This window comes from Camelus bactrianus, chromosome 9 (assembly GCF_048773025.1).
Source record: "Camelus bactrianus isolate YW-2024 breed Bactrian camel chromosome 9, ASM4877302v1, whole genome shotgun sequence".
NCBI classification, from domain to species: domain Eukaryota; kingdom Metazoa; phylum Chordata; class Mammalia; order Artiodactyla; family Camelidae; genus Camelus; species Camelus bactrianus.
The window spans coordinates 72,053,381-72,068,353 of NC_133547.1; the positions used below are offsets into that span (position 1 = coordinate 72,053,381).

A 14,973-nucleotide genomic window follows, 5' to 3' on the forward strand; every position below is an offset into this window, starting at 1 on the left:
GGTCTCTACTCTGTACCATCATACCATGGCCTTGGTGCCAGCCATGAGCAGACAAGGCTTAAGGAACTAGGCCTCCTTCCAAGTCCTTCAGGCTAATAAGCATAAGGAGAGAGTGAGATGGATGTACCAAGCAGAAAGGATGGGCAGATTTAGGGGGTAAGTGGGTTGCAAAGAGAAAAAGGAAGCATCAGGCTGAAGGGCTGAATTGTATGATGCATCTTTTCACTGACAAGAAGGGACAAAGACTCATATATTTACTTTTTGTAAGTTCATCAGGACTTCTCAGAACAGGTTTAGCAACATCCCCAGATAAATATCAATATACAGGCTGAGTACAGAATTAATGAACACATGAAGCTCTTTCCCTTCCACAGGCCCTTTGCACATGCTGTTCCTTCTGTTTAGAGCAACACCATGCAATAGAAATATCATATGCGCCACAAATATAATTTTACACTTTCTAGTGCCCACTTGGAAAGGTAAAAAAGCAGCAGGTGAAATTAATTTTAATATTATTCTTTCTTTAACACGATATACCCAAAATATTACCGTTTCAATGTGCAATTGATATTTTTAAAAAAAGAATGAGCTATTTTACATTCTTTTCTTTTTATACTAAGTCTTTGAAATCTGGTGGGTATTTTACACTTTCCGCTTATCTCAGTTTGGACCAGCTGCATTTCAAGTGGTCTATAGCCACATGTGGCTAGTGGCTACTGTACTGGACAGAACAGCTTTAAAATACACTTCCCCCAGACTTTTCATGATGGGCTCCATCTCAGCTAACACATCACCTCCTCACAAATGTGCGATTGTGCTATCTAAAGTAACAGCTCTCTTACCCCCATCACATCCTGCTATGTATTGGTTTCCTAGGACTGCCGTAACAAATTACCACAAACGAGATGGCTTAAAACACCAGAAATTTATTCTCCCATGGTTCTGAAGACTAGATGTCTGAAATTAAGGTGTTGACAGGGCTATGCTCTCACCAAAGCCCCTAGGGGAGAATTCTTTCCTGCCTCTTTCTAGTTTCTGGTGATTGTCAGCAATCTTTGGCATTCCTTGGCTTACACATGAATCACTCCAATCTCTGCTTCCATCTTCATTTCCCCTTCTTCCCCTCTGTGTCTGTCTCTGTGTCTTTTTTCTCCTCTTCTATTATGGACACTTGTCTGACTGGATTAAGAGCCCACCCTACTCCAGTAGGAGGTGAAGCTCCAATATCAGTTTCATCTTAATTAATTACATCTGCGATGGCCCTAGTTCCAAATAAGGTCATATTCTGAGGTTCAGGCAGAGACATGAATCTGAGGAAGAGATTATCTAACTGGACACACCCTGTATTTTTGTCTGTGTTGTTTTGTAGAACTTAACACATCTTAATTTGTCCTGTTTATTTTCCTTTTTAGGATCTGATTGCCCCACTAAAATGTAAACTCCATGAGAATAGGGCCCTCGTCCATCCAGCTTATCCTTTCCAGAACTTATCACAGTTCCTAGCACATGCAAGGCACTGAGTAAATATTTGTTGCAAACAGAAAGGGAGAAAGGAAGGAAAGAAAGGAAGAAGCACTTTCTGCTTTGACATTTTAAAGATAGTACGTGGAAATCAAGAACGGTGATGCTAAGGAGGGGAAATCAAGAAAGCAGGGGCTTCATACTAATGGCTGTTTAGGGACCAGCCTTTTTATTTTCTTCCCAGAAGCTTTAGAATTGGCCAGTTGGGGCTCCTGGACAACCTTTCAGAGCTCTTCATTCCTTTGACTCCTGGAAACCTGCCCTCAACCTGGCTAGCTAGAACAGCAGCTACCCAGCTAACCAGGAGAGTGGCAGAGAGATAAGGAAAGAAGAGGCACTCACCATACCTGTCCAGGTCACTCTCTGTGGCATTTTCTTTACATTGGAGGAGCGGTGTCCACTGCAAGGGCACCCCTTTCTCACAACGGAGGATGCAAAGCCACTCTGCCACTCAGCTGCCTGCAGGTAACTGAGAGGAGTGGGCCCAGTGGGGACAGGAGTAAACGGGGGTGTGTCCAGGTAAAGGGTACGTGCCATGATCTCTAGGTGATTGTGCTCCTAAAGAAGGGTTTTGTATGTCTTCACCTTCCAGTTTTTCAAGCCAGCTCTGAGATCTAGATTTTTAAATAAAATCACCTAATTAGCAAATGTTGGCAAGCAATTCAGTTTAAAAAAAAAAAAAAAAAAAGCTATGGAGACCAAACTGCCCACCACCCCAAATGCCTATGATTTGAGGTGACTCTTGATTTGCAACCTCTGGTGCAACACAATTCCTGTTTGCCATTAAGAATCTGAAATTTCCAAACAATGTGGATGGTAACAAAGCAAAACTCTGGTCTATAAACTCATGCAGGTAAACTGAACCCCACCCCCCAAAAAAAAGGCAAGGGACAGGTCCAAACATTCGTAGTTAAGACAAGCAAAGCAGAACACCACCCCCTGCCCCAACCTGGCCACTAGAAGGGATAATGGGTCCTTGACTGGCTATATTTTAACCCAAATCCTTTCCAAATATTTGCATAAAGTGTGAGGATTAAGGGGAAGGGAAAGCCCAGCAGCCTGGCTGCCCCTTTCCTTCAGTCAAACCAGGGACTAGTCTTCCAGTATCCCCCTCCCAAACTCCCAGCACCACCTCCCCAAATCCCCAAAAGACCCTGATCCTCCTCCTAGAGGAATCATGGTTAACAATATCAGATAATGGTCCAGTGTGGGTTTTGCCAAGCAATCAAAGCTGCAGTTTCCCCTTCTCTAAGATAAAGACTAGGTTATACACCAACTTGGTGCAAATTAGAGAAAAATGCTTTTCCTCCAGTGCAGCCCTGAGCCCAGGCACACAACCTGATGAGCACAGGACGGGAGTTCAGACTCTCTTAGTTCCTCAGCTGGGTGCCCTTGTTCAGTGAGCATCCTGTACAACCATATGTGGACACCCTAGGCTAGTCTCTCCCTTATAGGTCTGTTGTAAGAATTAAATGTGATACTGTGTGAATATGCTTAACACAATTATTTGGCTAATAATAATAATAATAATAATAATAATAATAATAACTCAATATGTTATTTTTATCTTGAATTTTTTTTTTACAAATAATAGAGAATGACACTGGTACCCTAAACCAGTGCAGCTTTTAGGGTCCTCAGCATGATTTTAGATAGTGTGGATACAGAGAATTAATTAACATTACTGAATAGTGAGAAACATTCCCTTTTCAATTGCTTCACTTCAATAAAGATTCAGTATTTTACACTCAACACTTGCTATCTACACACACACACACACACACACACACACACACACACACAGGGACCTCCAGAAGTCATTCCCAAGCAAGCAACGTGACTAAATTGTATTAAGGTTGCTCGGTTTTAGTTGTGTTTATCTTTTACAATTTCTTTCTAGGGTGAGTAATAGCCACTTTTCAATGGATAGTAATAGTATCAAGTTTTCTTTCCAAAAACATGTATTTAAGTATTTAAAGTAAATCAATGTAACGAAAAATATTAAATAGTAGAGGTGGTAGTGGAAAGCTTGGGGTTTGGGGAACTCGACCCTACACAATTCCAGACAAGGCCAGATCTTAACGCCTTTGCTTTTAAACCAAGAGCTGTCAACTTTCATAGCATGAAGTTGGAAGAGAATGGGGTAATCAGTGCAAGTGTCTGATGGCCAGAGGTTCCCCTCTGGAATGCGTCTAGAACTGGGCTCTATGCCTTTCTGATTCTCCAACGTAGGTTCCCTCAGAGCTCAATTCAGCTCACTCCCTCAGAGCTCCAGATTTTCATAACCTCTTGGAGAGGTGTGTCTGCGTCCGGGTCCTGAGCTTTGCAGATCTTCTCTAGGAAGGACACGTCCTTCTAGAACGACTGGGTCCTCCAGGTGGGCTGAGCCCAGGCGTGAGCAGGCTCCCAACACCCGGGGGCCTGGGCGCAACCTTCCCTGACCAAGCGCGGTCACTGCGCGCTCCAAGATTAAGGCAGAGTGAGCAGGGCACCGTACACAATGCGGCCGTATTTGATCCTGCGACGTGTCACTCGGAATCGCAATTTATTGCCATTAGACGACGTTGTCAAGCATCAATTTCCTGGTGATGCTCCATCACAGGCCTCGAAACATCAGGGGAGGGGGCTCTGAGGCCCCTGGGCTGAAGGCGCAAAGGAACCGTCACGAGCCAGGCGGGGGTTCCAGTAACGAGGCTTTAATGAGGGGAGGGCTGCCGGCCTTTGTGGGGAAGCCCAGGAGGTGGCGGCCCGACCGGGAGCTCTACGAGATCACTTCCTTCCCCGGGCCCCAAGCACCGTGAACCCGCTGAGGGCCAGCTGTGGCCACTAGACCGGGTGCCCACTGTGGGCACTCGTGGCCCCCGCCACCCTCGCCCGCTCGGAACTGCGGCAGGAAACGCAGCATCTCCACGCAACAATGCAAACGCATTCATTACCATCTCGTCAATATGCATGAAGAAAATGCGCTAGACTGGCCGAGCCCCATCACCCAGATCTGGCCTCGGCATCCAATAAAACGACATTTTCATCTCCCAAGATGGATGAGGAGGGGGCGCCGCCGGGAAGGCAGATCCACGGGGGGAGGGGACAGATCCTGGAGAGGAAGAGCAGAGGAGAACCTGAGAGACAGACCAAGAAATCGACGAAAGAAATACATAAGGATGAAAGAGAGGGAGGAAAGAAAGAAAGAACGAGAGCGACGGAGAGCGACATAGTCAGGGTCAGAAAGAGGAAAAAAGAGACATAAAATAATGGAAGAGGGAGGGAGCAAAATTGAGAAAAGTGAACTGAAGAGTGGTCCAGAGGGAAACAAAGAAAACAGCCAATGAGGGAATGGAAGAAAGAGAATAAAAATCGATGACCTAGAAATCGAATATATAGAAAGTGGGAAAGACAGAAGGATAGAGAAAAACAAAGGAAGGGGAGGGGTGAAACTGCTCGAGTCAGGTGGAAAAGGATGATCCTGGAGAGGTGAAGAAAAATAACCTCACTCGCGCTGAGCGCCAGGTTTCCCAATCCAGGCCGTTCTGGGCGCTGCGCAACGCGGGCTGCTTGGAGACCCAGGGGCTCGGGCCAGGTGGGGACGATGCAGGGACGGAGTCGGGGAGCCAGGGGCCCGCCGGGCAGCCCTGCCCGGGCCGCATCGGGTGCCCAGGCCTGGCTGGGCGCCCACCCCGCGCTTCTTGGCCAGCCGCTGGCCGGGCCATTCGGGCAGCCTCTCCCTCGCCGAAAGCAAAGTTGGCAAAGTTTCTCCCAAAGTTTCCCCGTCGCTTCTCGGGACCCAGGGAGGGGCTCCGAGGCCCTGGCGGCTAGTAGGGAGCGGCAGCCCGTTCCAGGGCGGCTCTGGAGGCCACGGGCCCGCGCTTCCTGGGATACTCGGGGTCCGGATTCCTGGACAGATACAAATCCCTTCCAGTGCGGACACCAGGCCACGACTCGAGCGTCCACGCGGCTGCTAATAGCGGAGAGAGAGAACGCAGGAGAGAGAGAGGGGGAGAGAGAGAAAGAAAAAAATATTCTCAGCTCAATTTAAGTCTCATGGAAAGGGCTTACAACTGTAATTAAATCATTAAATTCTTGTCTACGCTTCACAGAGCGGAGAGAAATTAACTTCCCACCAACCTCATTTTCTATTTGAACATGAAATAATGATTTTCTGCCCGTCTAATTACAAAGCCAACATCTGATCAAGCCAGCATCCAGAGGGGATTATCGCATGCACGAGTATTAGACCTCATTACCAGCTTGAGTGCAAAATTATTACATCTTGTAATTGGATGGTGAGATTTATATACAGATCGGCCCGGTTTCTGTAAGATTGTAATTACAAGCTTCGTTGGTTAGCTACTTATCAGAACTTTGCAGGAAAACAAAACAAATGACTGAGGAAAACGAGCATTTCATTAACCTGTAACCCGAGCGCGGGGGGGAGGGAGCAGTGGGAGCGTGCGCCGCTGCGTCTGCAGGAAGCGGAGGGATCGCCAGTCCGCACTGCAGCCCGAGGACTTTGGGCCTGGCAGGGAAGGACAGGAGATGGGCCTCGGGGAGGCTTAGGGCTACAGCGGCGCCCCCGAGGGGACGCGTGGGTACCATGGGGCTGGACGAGGAGGGGGCAGGAGCAGGGGCAGGAAGAGGGCCTGGTGGCTCCTGGCTCGTGTACAGAGAGCAGTGCAGCCCTTGAGTCTGGCGGGGCACACGTCGAGCCGCGCGGCCCCAGGTGCGAGACCAGGGATCGCTGCTGTGCGCCCTAAGCGAGTGCTCTGGACACCCCCGTGCATTTCTCACACCCTGGCAGAGTTAGGAGAGAGTCTACGGCAAGCTTCCGAAAGGCTTTGTGCTCTGGGAATGTTGGAAGAAAGCGAGATGATGGAGAAGGGTTCGCAGGCTGCGCTTTTTTGCGCGCATGCCTTTCCCAAATCAACTTCCCCTACACCTGCTTTTCCTCCCTGTGCAAGTGTCACTTGACCCTATCTCGTGGATTAAAAATCCCTGGGAAAGGCTTGGCTGTCCTCGGACCCGCGAGTTCAGTACAGTGCCGGGATCCACTGACCCGGTGGAATTGGGGAGCCAGTGCCACGTCGGGGCTCGGCTGACTAGGGCTGAGTCCAGACGTGGGGCGTAGATTGCCCGGGCCAGGGCAGGGATGATCTCAGCTGGAGACTAGATTAGCGGAGAGGCTGCTTCTGCTTGGGACCTGGGGCGCCTGGAGGTATCTAACCGAGGCTCTTGGGTCCGCATCTGGATTGGCGGTTCACCTTCTGGGCCACGAGCGCCCCCGACCCGGCGTGGCTAGTTCACTGAGAACAGCCTCGCCCCTTCCGTAGCCTCTTTCCCGCCTCCCGCAGTCCGACGAAGCCAGGTCGATAGCTGGTTAATGAGGACGGAAGAAGCATCTCTGGGGTTCCTTGTTCTCTCTTTTCCTTCTGGAAGAGGTGAGTTAAATAGCGGCCCAGCGCAGTCCCAGTTTCCCCACCTCAAAATCTCGCTCTTGGCTCCTCCCCGGTCTGGTGCCACCACTTTGTACAAACTCTAGGATTTCAGGGCCGCCGAGGCTCTGGGTCTGACACCTAGGAAATACTCCGAGAAATAATGCTACCCTCAGTTTTGTAACCCTGACATTTTTCACGAGATGAGCCCATGACTCCCTATGCCACTTCGCTGAGATTTAACTGAAAACGAAATCAGGCGCCAGGGAAACATTTCAAAGCCAGAGCTTCCACTGATACCTCCTTTTCTGGGAAGACTCCAGCTAAAGCCAATGCCTGGCACCAGGCAAAAGTAGGTGGGGAGGGGCTAAGGGAAGTACTGTGACCCAATATGAGACTATCCCACGTTAGTTTCCCCAATCGAACCCCAAACCTAGCTGCCCCCAAACTTTCCCTTGTGTTCCCCCCAATTTTCTTGGCCTTCACACCTACTGGAGCCGCCCACCTGCGTGAAAACTGGTAGAAAAAGGCAGGGAGTGGGGGTGGGGTCAAAACCGGGTGCTCGCGGGAGTTCATTCCCGAATGAGGCTCCCCGGAGCTGCTGAGACCAGAGACAGCCGGGGCCAAGACTTCCCGATCCCTCCATTCTGGTGAAATTCGGATTCGATTCCTTTATCAATCAGCACTCAGCGGCCACTTTTCGCCTCCGAGCCGAGACTGGGAACTCCAAGACAGTCGTCGTCCCAGTGTTGTCCCCGGGGCGCTCCTGCTGCAGGCCTGGCCTGTGCGTAGGTTGCCGCAGCGGCCTAAAGCGTTTAGCCCGAAGCCGCCGCAATCCCGGGAATTTCCATTCTGCTGTCGGCTACACGCCTTAATCCGCTAAAGTGGGCGCGCGGGCACTGGGATTTGGGGTTTGACTTAGGAAACATCCCACTATAAAACTAAAAGTCTTGCCTCCCATCCATACGCGAGCGGGTGGGAGGATCCCTGCAGAAAGAAAACAGGTTGGCCCGGAGACCGGGAAGCAGAAGAGGTAGTGAAACGAAGAATCTCTACGGACCGAAAATTCCAATATACAAACTTCTCCAAGAGCTCCCCGAAAGTTCCCGGAGCCTCCGCCATCCGGCTCCCTGCTCCTCCCCCATCCCATGCCGGCTTAGGGCCCCCGCAGGCTCCTCTTTCCTAACGTCGTTCCCCAAGATCCCTGGGGCGTCTGCCCTCCAGCACCCCCACCGGCCGAACCCGCCATTTCTAATAAGGGTTTCGCACCCTGACACCAGCATTAATGTGGTTCACTTCAGGGTTTGGTCCTCTTGAGTAGGGGGGCTGATTCGCTTCTCAGGGCAGTGAGATGGTCCTTGAAGACTGGACTAGAACGCATCCCCATCACCCCTCTAGCACTCTTCAAACTCCCTCCCTTTGCCGCTGAGAGTGGCCAGGAATCAAGAGGTGCGAGCTGGAAAGAGGGCCAGGACAGAGCAAAGCCCCAGCGGCTGCCCCTGGACCAGGGTCTGGTCCCGACCCAGGCCCGCGTGCTGGGGCAGGGGCAGAGGTACCTAGAGGCGGGAAGCGGGAGGGGCGAGCTGACCCCGCACTAACCCCGGTCCCCGCGCCTCTCGCTCCCCCTCCCGCCCCGGGCCAGAGGGGGCGGGAAGGGACTCAGAGCGCCGCGGCTCCCGCCCCCGCCCGCCCCGCCCCGCGCGCAGTATCCGCGGGGGTGGGCGGCCTCGCCTGCAGGGCGCCCGGCGATTGGCGACTCGAGAAGGAGACGCAAGGAAAAGTCGAATAAGAGGGCGCGACGTCAGACCCGAGATTTGGGGAAGGGCGAGGGAGGGGGTGAGGGCGGGGACGGACACACAGACAGACGCAGATACGGACACACACCCCCCGCACAGCACCCCAAGTGTCCACAACTTTTGGCCGCCTTCGCCCAGGGCGCAGAGGCCAGGTGTGGGAGTGTAATGTGCGTAGAGAGAAATAGATTTTAAAAAGAAGGAAGAGTGAAGGGAACAGAAGGGGGAGAAAAGGGAATAGTGAGAAAGGGAAAGAAGGAGAAAGAAAAGAGTTTCCTAGCGTCCAAGAGAGTGAAAGAGCCCGAAGGAGCGGAAGCGATCCTGGGGGAAAGAGGAGCGCAGAGAGGGGAGGGGAGAGGAAGGGCGAGGAGGAGTAGTGAAAACTAGAGGAGAGCGAAGGAAGCGAGGCGCGACACTGCTCGGGGAGAGGAGGGCAGTGAGGAGCGAGGCGCGGGCAGAGGCACCTCCGCTGCCGAGAGGAGGGAGTGCGGCGCAGAGAGGAGGGGCTTGCGGGCCCGTAGAAATGTCAATCAGAGCCCGGAGCCCCGGGAATCTCCGCCAATCTGTTCGGACCTGACCTGGCTCCTCGCCGCCGCCGCCGCCGCCGCGGAGCAGATCAATAGGCGAACGCGGAGCGCAGCGCAGCGCGGGAGGCAGCGCGGCCCCAGCCCGGCCCAGCGCCCGATGCGCGCCGGAGCCCGCGGGCGGCGCTGAGCTGGGCGGCCCCGGGGGCCGGGCCCCCTCTCTGTCCGTGCCCCGCGGGCCACCATGTCCTTCCCCCAGCTCGGATACCAGTACATCCGCCCGCTCTACCCACCCGAGCGCCCGGGGGCCGCCGCCGGCAGTGGCAGCGCTGGGGCCCGGGGCGGCCCGGGAGCCGGAGCCTCGGAGCTGGCCGCCTCGGGGTCTCTGTCCAACGTGCTCTCGTCCGTGTACGGGGCGCCCTACGCCGCGGCGGCAGCGGCGGCCGCCGCCGCCCAAGGCTACGGCGCCTTCCTGCCCTACGCCGCGGAGCTGCCCATCTTCCCGCAGCTGGTAAGCGCCCCGGGAACCGGGGCTGGGGATTTGGGGCTGGGGAGCCGGACGAGGTGAGCGCGCGGGAGTAGACTATCAGGGCCCGGGCCGGGAGGGGAAAGCGGCGACCGCCAGGACTCATCCTCGCTCCCTCCGCGCGTCTCTTGCTTCCCCATGTGCGTACAGGGCACGCAGTATGAGCTGAAAGACAGCCCGGGGGTGCAGCATCCGGCCGCGGCCACCGCGTTTCCACACCCGCACCCCGCCTTCTACCCATATGGCCAGTACCAGTTCGGCGACCCGTCCCGTCCCAAGAACGCCACCCGGGAGAGCACTAGCACTCTCAAGGCCTGGCTCAACGAGCACCGCAAGAACCCCTACCCCACCAAGGGCGAGAAGATCATGCTGGCCATTATCACCAAGATGACCCTCACGCAGGTGTCCACCTGGTTCGCCAACGCGCGCCGGCGCCTCAAGAAGGAAAACAAGATGACTTGGGCGCCCCGCAGTCGCACTGACGAGGAGGGCAACGCTTACGGGAGCGAGCGCGAGGAGGAAGACGAGGAGGAGGATGAAGAAGACAGCAAACGCGAACTGGACCTGGAGGAGGAGGAGCTCGCGGGGGAGGAGGAGGACACCGGGGGCGAATGCCTGGCGGACGACGATGAGGATGAGGAGATCGATTTGGAGAACTTGGACGGCGCGGCCGCCGGGCCTGAGCTGGCCCTGACTGGGGCGGCGCACAGGGACGACGACCTCGGCCTGGGACCCATTTCAGACTCCAAGAATAGTGACTCGGACGACAGCTCCGAGGGCTTGGAGGAACGTCCACTGCCCGTCCTGAGTCTGGCCCCAGCGCCACCGCCGATGGCCGCGGCTCCGCCATCTCCGCCCTCGCCCCCAGCGGGCCTGGACCCCTGCGCTCCTGCACCAGCGCCCGCTTCCGCCCTGCAGAAACCCAAGATCTGGTCCCTGGCCGAGACGGCCACAAGCCCGGACAACCCGCGCCGTTCGCCCCCGGGCGCGGGGGGTTCTCCCCCCGGCGCAGCGGTCGCGCCCCCAGCTCTGCAGCTCTCTCCGGCCGCCGCCGCGGCTCACAGACTCGTCTCGGCGCCGCTGGGCAAGTTCCCCGCTTGGACCAACCGGCCGTTCCCAGGTCCGCCGGCCGGCGCACGCCCGCACCCGCTCTCCCTGCTCGGCTCGGCCCCTCCACACCTGCTGGGACTTCCCGGAGCCGCGGGCCACCCTGCCGCCGCCGCCGCCTTCGCTCGGTCGGCGGAGCCCGAAGGCGGAACAGGTGACTGCTGAGTGCAGGATGCGAAGGGAGGGGGCGAGTCTGGGGGTCGTGCCCGGGCAGGCGGAGACTGGCAGGTCCCCGGGGGCGCAGGGTGCTTACCACTCGGCGCCTGCCTCCAGCGGCCATGGGTCCCGGAATGGAGAGCTCTAAAGGCCCTGCTTTTTCTTCCCCGCTTCCCATAGATCGCTGTAGTGCCTTGGAAGTGGAGAAAAAGTTACTCAAGACAGCTTTCCAGCCGGTGCCCAGGCGGTAAGAGACCCCGAGCTGGGGTGGGGTGGTGGGAACGGCAGGCGGGGGAAGGAAAGAATGCGGAGGAAACTTGGGCTTCTGCCCCCGGGGAAACACAGCTAGGTCGAGCTTTTAAAAGGGGGCGAAACACACTCCAACGTCGTCCCCGGGGGCCCAGAGATGGCTCGACAGCCCCAGTCCAGGCACTCTCAGGCCAGGCCCTTGGAGCGGGCAGCGGTTCTGTGAAGCCCACCTTCTTCCAGCCTCGGACTTCGAGGTCCTCCCACCCACCTTATAGTTAAACCGGAAGACCAACATCTACAGCTGGACCTCATTTCACATTGAGACGCCTCCCTGCCCCCGGCCTCAGCCCTGGGTTGGGTCTCCCAGTCCTAGGCAGCTTCGGTGCCCCTCACTCTCACTTCCTTTGCTACCACTGCCTCTCTTTTCCAGGCCCCAGAACCACCTGGACGCAGCTCTGGTCTTATCGGCTCTCTCCTCATCCTAGTCCTTTTTAAAAATTTTTTTAAATCATTGTAATAATTGTAAAAAAAAATCGTTCTGTATAGTTATGACTTGTAAGCATGTCCGTGTACGAATACCTAAAAAGAAAACTAAACAAAAAAAGAAAGAAAAAGAAATAAAGCAAGTCCCCCTCAGTCCTCCCCCAGTTGCTTCTGTACCCCGCATTAGCTGAGTGTGAGATTTGTTTGTTCAGTTGATTTTGGGGGGGTGGAGTTTCAGTAAGAATAAGTGTGTCTGACTTTTTTGTATATACAGGAAAATGTATATATGTGTGAACCAAATTGTACAAGAAAGTATCTATTTTTGGCTAAATAAATGAGCTGTTGCCACTTTGACTATACCCGGCCTGTCCGCTCCCAGAGGGATCTGTTTGGTGTTTTTTGTTTTGTTTTGCCTTCCTGCACCATGTTTGAAGAGTCCCCCCAACCAGCGGGGGAAAAAAGGCGAGGCGAGTCAGGGCCGTGTGATCAGAGCAGAGCAGAGGTACAGGAGACGCAGAGCAGAGCAGAGCATAGGTAAAGTGGCCCGGCTTGGGCTGCTGCTGGAGGAAAGGTGGTGGGAGAAGTATTCGGGGTGCCCGAAAGAAAGGGCGAAGGAGACAGGTGGAAAATGGGGCAAGATTCCCTACAAGGAGCTGTGAAACTGGGCCCAACCCACCAGTCCCCTGGAGTAGCACAGTGTCTTGCGGCCTCCTCTGATGACACAGCAAAAGACTCAGAGAAGGATCTGGACACCCCCCACCTCCACCAATTCTTAGGCACAATTGAGGCTTTCTCCGTCTTACATGAGGGGTTGTGCCAGCTCAGCTTCAGGCCTCCTTCCAACCACCTCGCACCCCCAGACTCCTCCTTATAGAGGCAGGGATGTGGGGTGGCAGTGAGTAGAGGGGGGTATGGAGAAGCGGGGAACCTAGAGGTGCACATCATTTCCTCTAGGTGACTATGCCCAGCCCGAATTACGAGTCGGGGGGACCCGGGTCTGGAAGGCATCAGTGCATCTTGGCACCCCAGTGGATTTTCCCCAAATGCCCTGGAAGGGCAGCTTTCTGAGGTCCTAGTGCGGGGAAGAGGCAAGTAGAGGGTGTTAGGGTTGCTGCAGGGTCCAGCCGGGATTTCAGATCCAGGCAGGCCAGGGGCAGGCGGGCCTGGGGAGGGAGCCGGGAAATTTGGGGCTGGAGCTCCCTCTACAGGACAAAAGGGCCGCTCGGCGCCTGCCTCAGCGGCCTCTCCAGCCAGGCCAGGCTTCGCGTCCCCTCTGTGCCCTCTTTTTCCTCTTGCTGTCAGCCAGTCTTGCCCAACTTTGACTTAAAGTTGGAAGGATGCTGGAAGAGTGACGCCTTAGGGTACGAAGTGAGGTTATCATTTTTTGCATCTCCCTCCCCACATTAAGTTAGTAAATTTATAGGCCGGCCAGGCTCCAGGTGTTTGCCCTGCATAGTGGGGTCTGTGACAACCTCACAGGTCTCTGGGGAGGTCTGGGGAGAGCTTGCACAAATGAAGTCACGGAACAAGGCACCAAGTCATAGTGTACACCCTCAAGGTGAAGTTCAACGGGAGCGGAGGGAGTTGGGCAAGGACCCATCCATGCAGGCACAGCCGCCAGCGCTGAGTCCCAGGGACCCCCCATGAGGGTGGGGTTGTCTGGGTGGGGTGGGGACCCAGGGGCAGGTGGAAAGGAGGGTCTGTCAGCCAGCCTGTCAGTCTGTGGCCCTTGGGGCTCACTGAGGGCTGGTGGAACAGAGGCAGACACCCAGCAAAGACTTTGCCAACCTGGGGCTCACTCTTGTATCCCCTTCGTGGGAGGCCAGAGCCATCTCAGGTTTCCTCAGGCTCCCTCCCCAGTGGCAGGAGCAGCCTGTGGTTCAGCCCTGGCCCTGGACACAGCGCCTCAATGTGGAACCGGCTTCAACTGCCTGGGCCTTGAACCTCAGAGGCCCAGCCTCAGGACCTGGGCAGAGGCCTCTGGTTAACCGGAGTATCTTTCCAGGGACAACAGCCTGATAGGCCTTCAGCTAGTGCCTCACAAACATCATCTAGCACAGACGGAGTTCCCCCATCTGCATCCTGTGACATTCTGAGCAGACAGTTAATTTCTCTGCACCCTATAACTCATCTGCAAAAAAGGGCATGACACCTACATGGCAGGGGTGGTTGTGAGGATGAGAGACAAGACACACCCAGTGCTGGCATGTAGTTGGAGGAATAAATAGCCCTGGTCTCATTATCACAGTCCAGAATCCCAGACCCTACTCCTCAAACTCCTGGCAAGATTCTGCCCCACTCCCTCCCATCAGCCATAGAAGCCAGGTGTCTGCATTCAGGCCTCTCAAGACCCAGCTGGACCCAGGGAGAAAGGACCCTCGCCAGGCAGGAGTGCAGCAGGGAGAGACGGTTACAGCAGAAGTCAGGCAACCTTCCCACTCTGAACATCCACCAAGAGGGGAGAATCTGCATCCGTCTGTTCATAGAAAGATGGGCATGTAGAAGCCAGGCCCAGCCTGGAAAGGTCTGCTTCTCTGCCCCTGTATCTCCTGGGAAAACCCTGGGGTTTGGTCAGCATTTCAGACCATCTGATTCTGGGGATAATGGTCCTTGGAGGAGGCCAATCATGCCCCACTGTAAGGGCAGTGTGCGTGGTCCCGGAGGAGAGATGAGAGGCACCTGGCTGAGGCTCCCATGTGTTTGTGTCTTCTCTATCTTGTAGAACACATGGCCCCTTCCAGCGGCCCCAAGTTTACCCAGATAATGTGATCAAAAAAGAAAGGAACCCCATAAGCTTTTCAGTTAAAAAGGGGCAGAGGAGACCCCTTCTTTGCAACACTTTCATTTCACCAGGGAACAGATGCTTCCTCTCAAGGCCTCCCTCCCTGCGTCCTTCCCATTGCCTTCTTTTCAGGGATTCTACGGTCTGCCTCCACCCTTTATTGTCTGGCCCTAAAATTTAAAAAGGAAAATAGAAGCTAGGGAAGAGAGGGAGAGAAAAAAAAGGAAGGCAGAGAGAGGAGAGAGAATATGTGGGGATCTCATCCTGATTAAGCTTCAATTAGAAATAAAATGTCAATCACTCTGCCTGGAAGGGGTTCCTGCTGTCGGGGCTGGTTATGCAAAGCACTCCAAGGTGTGTAGGGATAATCAATTAGGTCAGAGGAAGGAGTAGATGTCACTGCTTC

At 54.8% G+C, this 14,973-nt stretch overlaps 1 protein-coding gene and 1 long non-coding RNA gene across 5 annotated transcripts; one reads left to right on the plus strand and one right to left on the minus strand.

Annotated features, from left to right (window-relative positions):
- Window positions 1-4,201: 4,201 nt before the first annotated feature.
- LOC123619332 (uncharacterized) lies at window positions 4,202-11,287 on the minus strand. 4 transcript variants are annotated; one of them, XR_006727906.2, is made up of 3 exons: window positions 11,151-11,287; window positions 5,008-5,476; window positions 4,202-4,615 (listed from the first exon to the last, which is right to left on the minus strand). It is a non-coding gene; the product is annotated as an uncharacterized LOC123619332 (long non-coding RNA). The 4 variants fall into 4 exon arrangements; XR_012509297.1 differs by having other exon boundaries at window positions 4,202-5,476; XR_012509299.1 differs by lacking the exon at window positions 11,151-11,287 and adding an exon at window positions 6,572-8,652 and having other exon boundaries at window positions 4,202-5,473.
- Window positions 8,854-12,144, plus strand: IRX3 (iroquois homeobox 3). Its single transcript, XM_074370726.1, has 4 exons — window positions 8,854-9,775; window positions 9,941-11,051; window positions 11,234-11,300; window positions 11,733-12,144. The coding sequence occupies exons 1-4, from the start codon at window positions 9,509-9,511 to the stop codon at window positions 11,785-11,787; spliced, it is 1,500 nt and encodes a 499-aa protein (XP_074226827.1). The 5' UTR covers window positions 8,854-9,508; the 3' UTR covers window positions 11,788-12,144.
- The last annotated feature ends 2,829 nt before the right edge of the window (window positions 12,145-14,973 follow it).

Bases quoted from the DNA above. Each gene is read 5' to 3' on its own strand.
- IRX3 (XM_074370726.1), top strand. From the start codon at position 9,509: ATGTCCTTCCCCCAGCTCGGATACCAGTACATCCGCCCGCTCTACCCA. The intron at 9,776-9,940 runs GTAAGCGCCCCG...ATGTGCGTACAG, and splicing joins TGCCCATCTTCCCGCAGCTG to GGCACGCAGTATGAGCTGAA. The intron at 11,052-11,233 runs GTGACTGCTGAG...CGCTTCCCATAG, and splicing joins GGAGCCCGAAGGCGGAACAG to ATCGCTGTAGTGCCTTGGAA.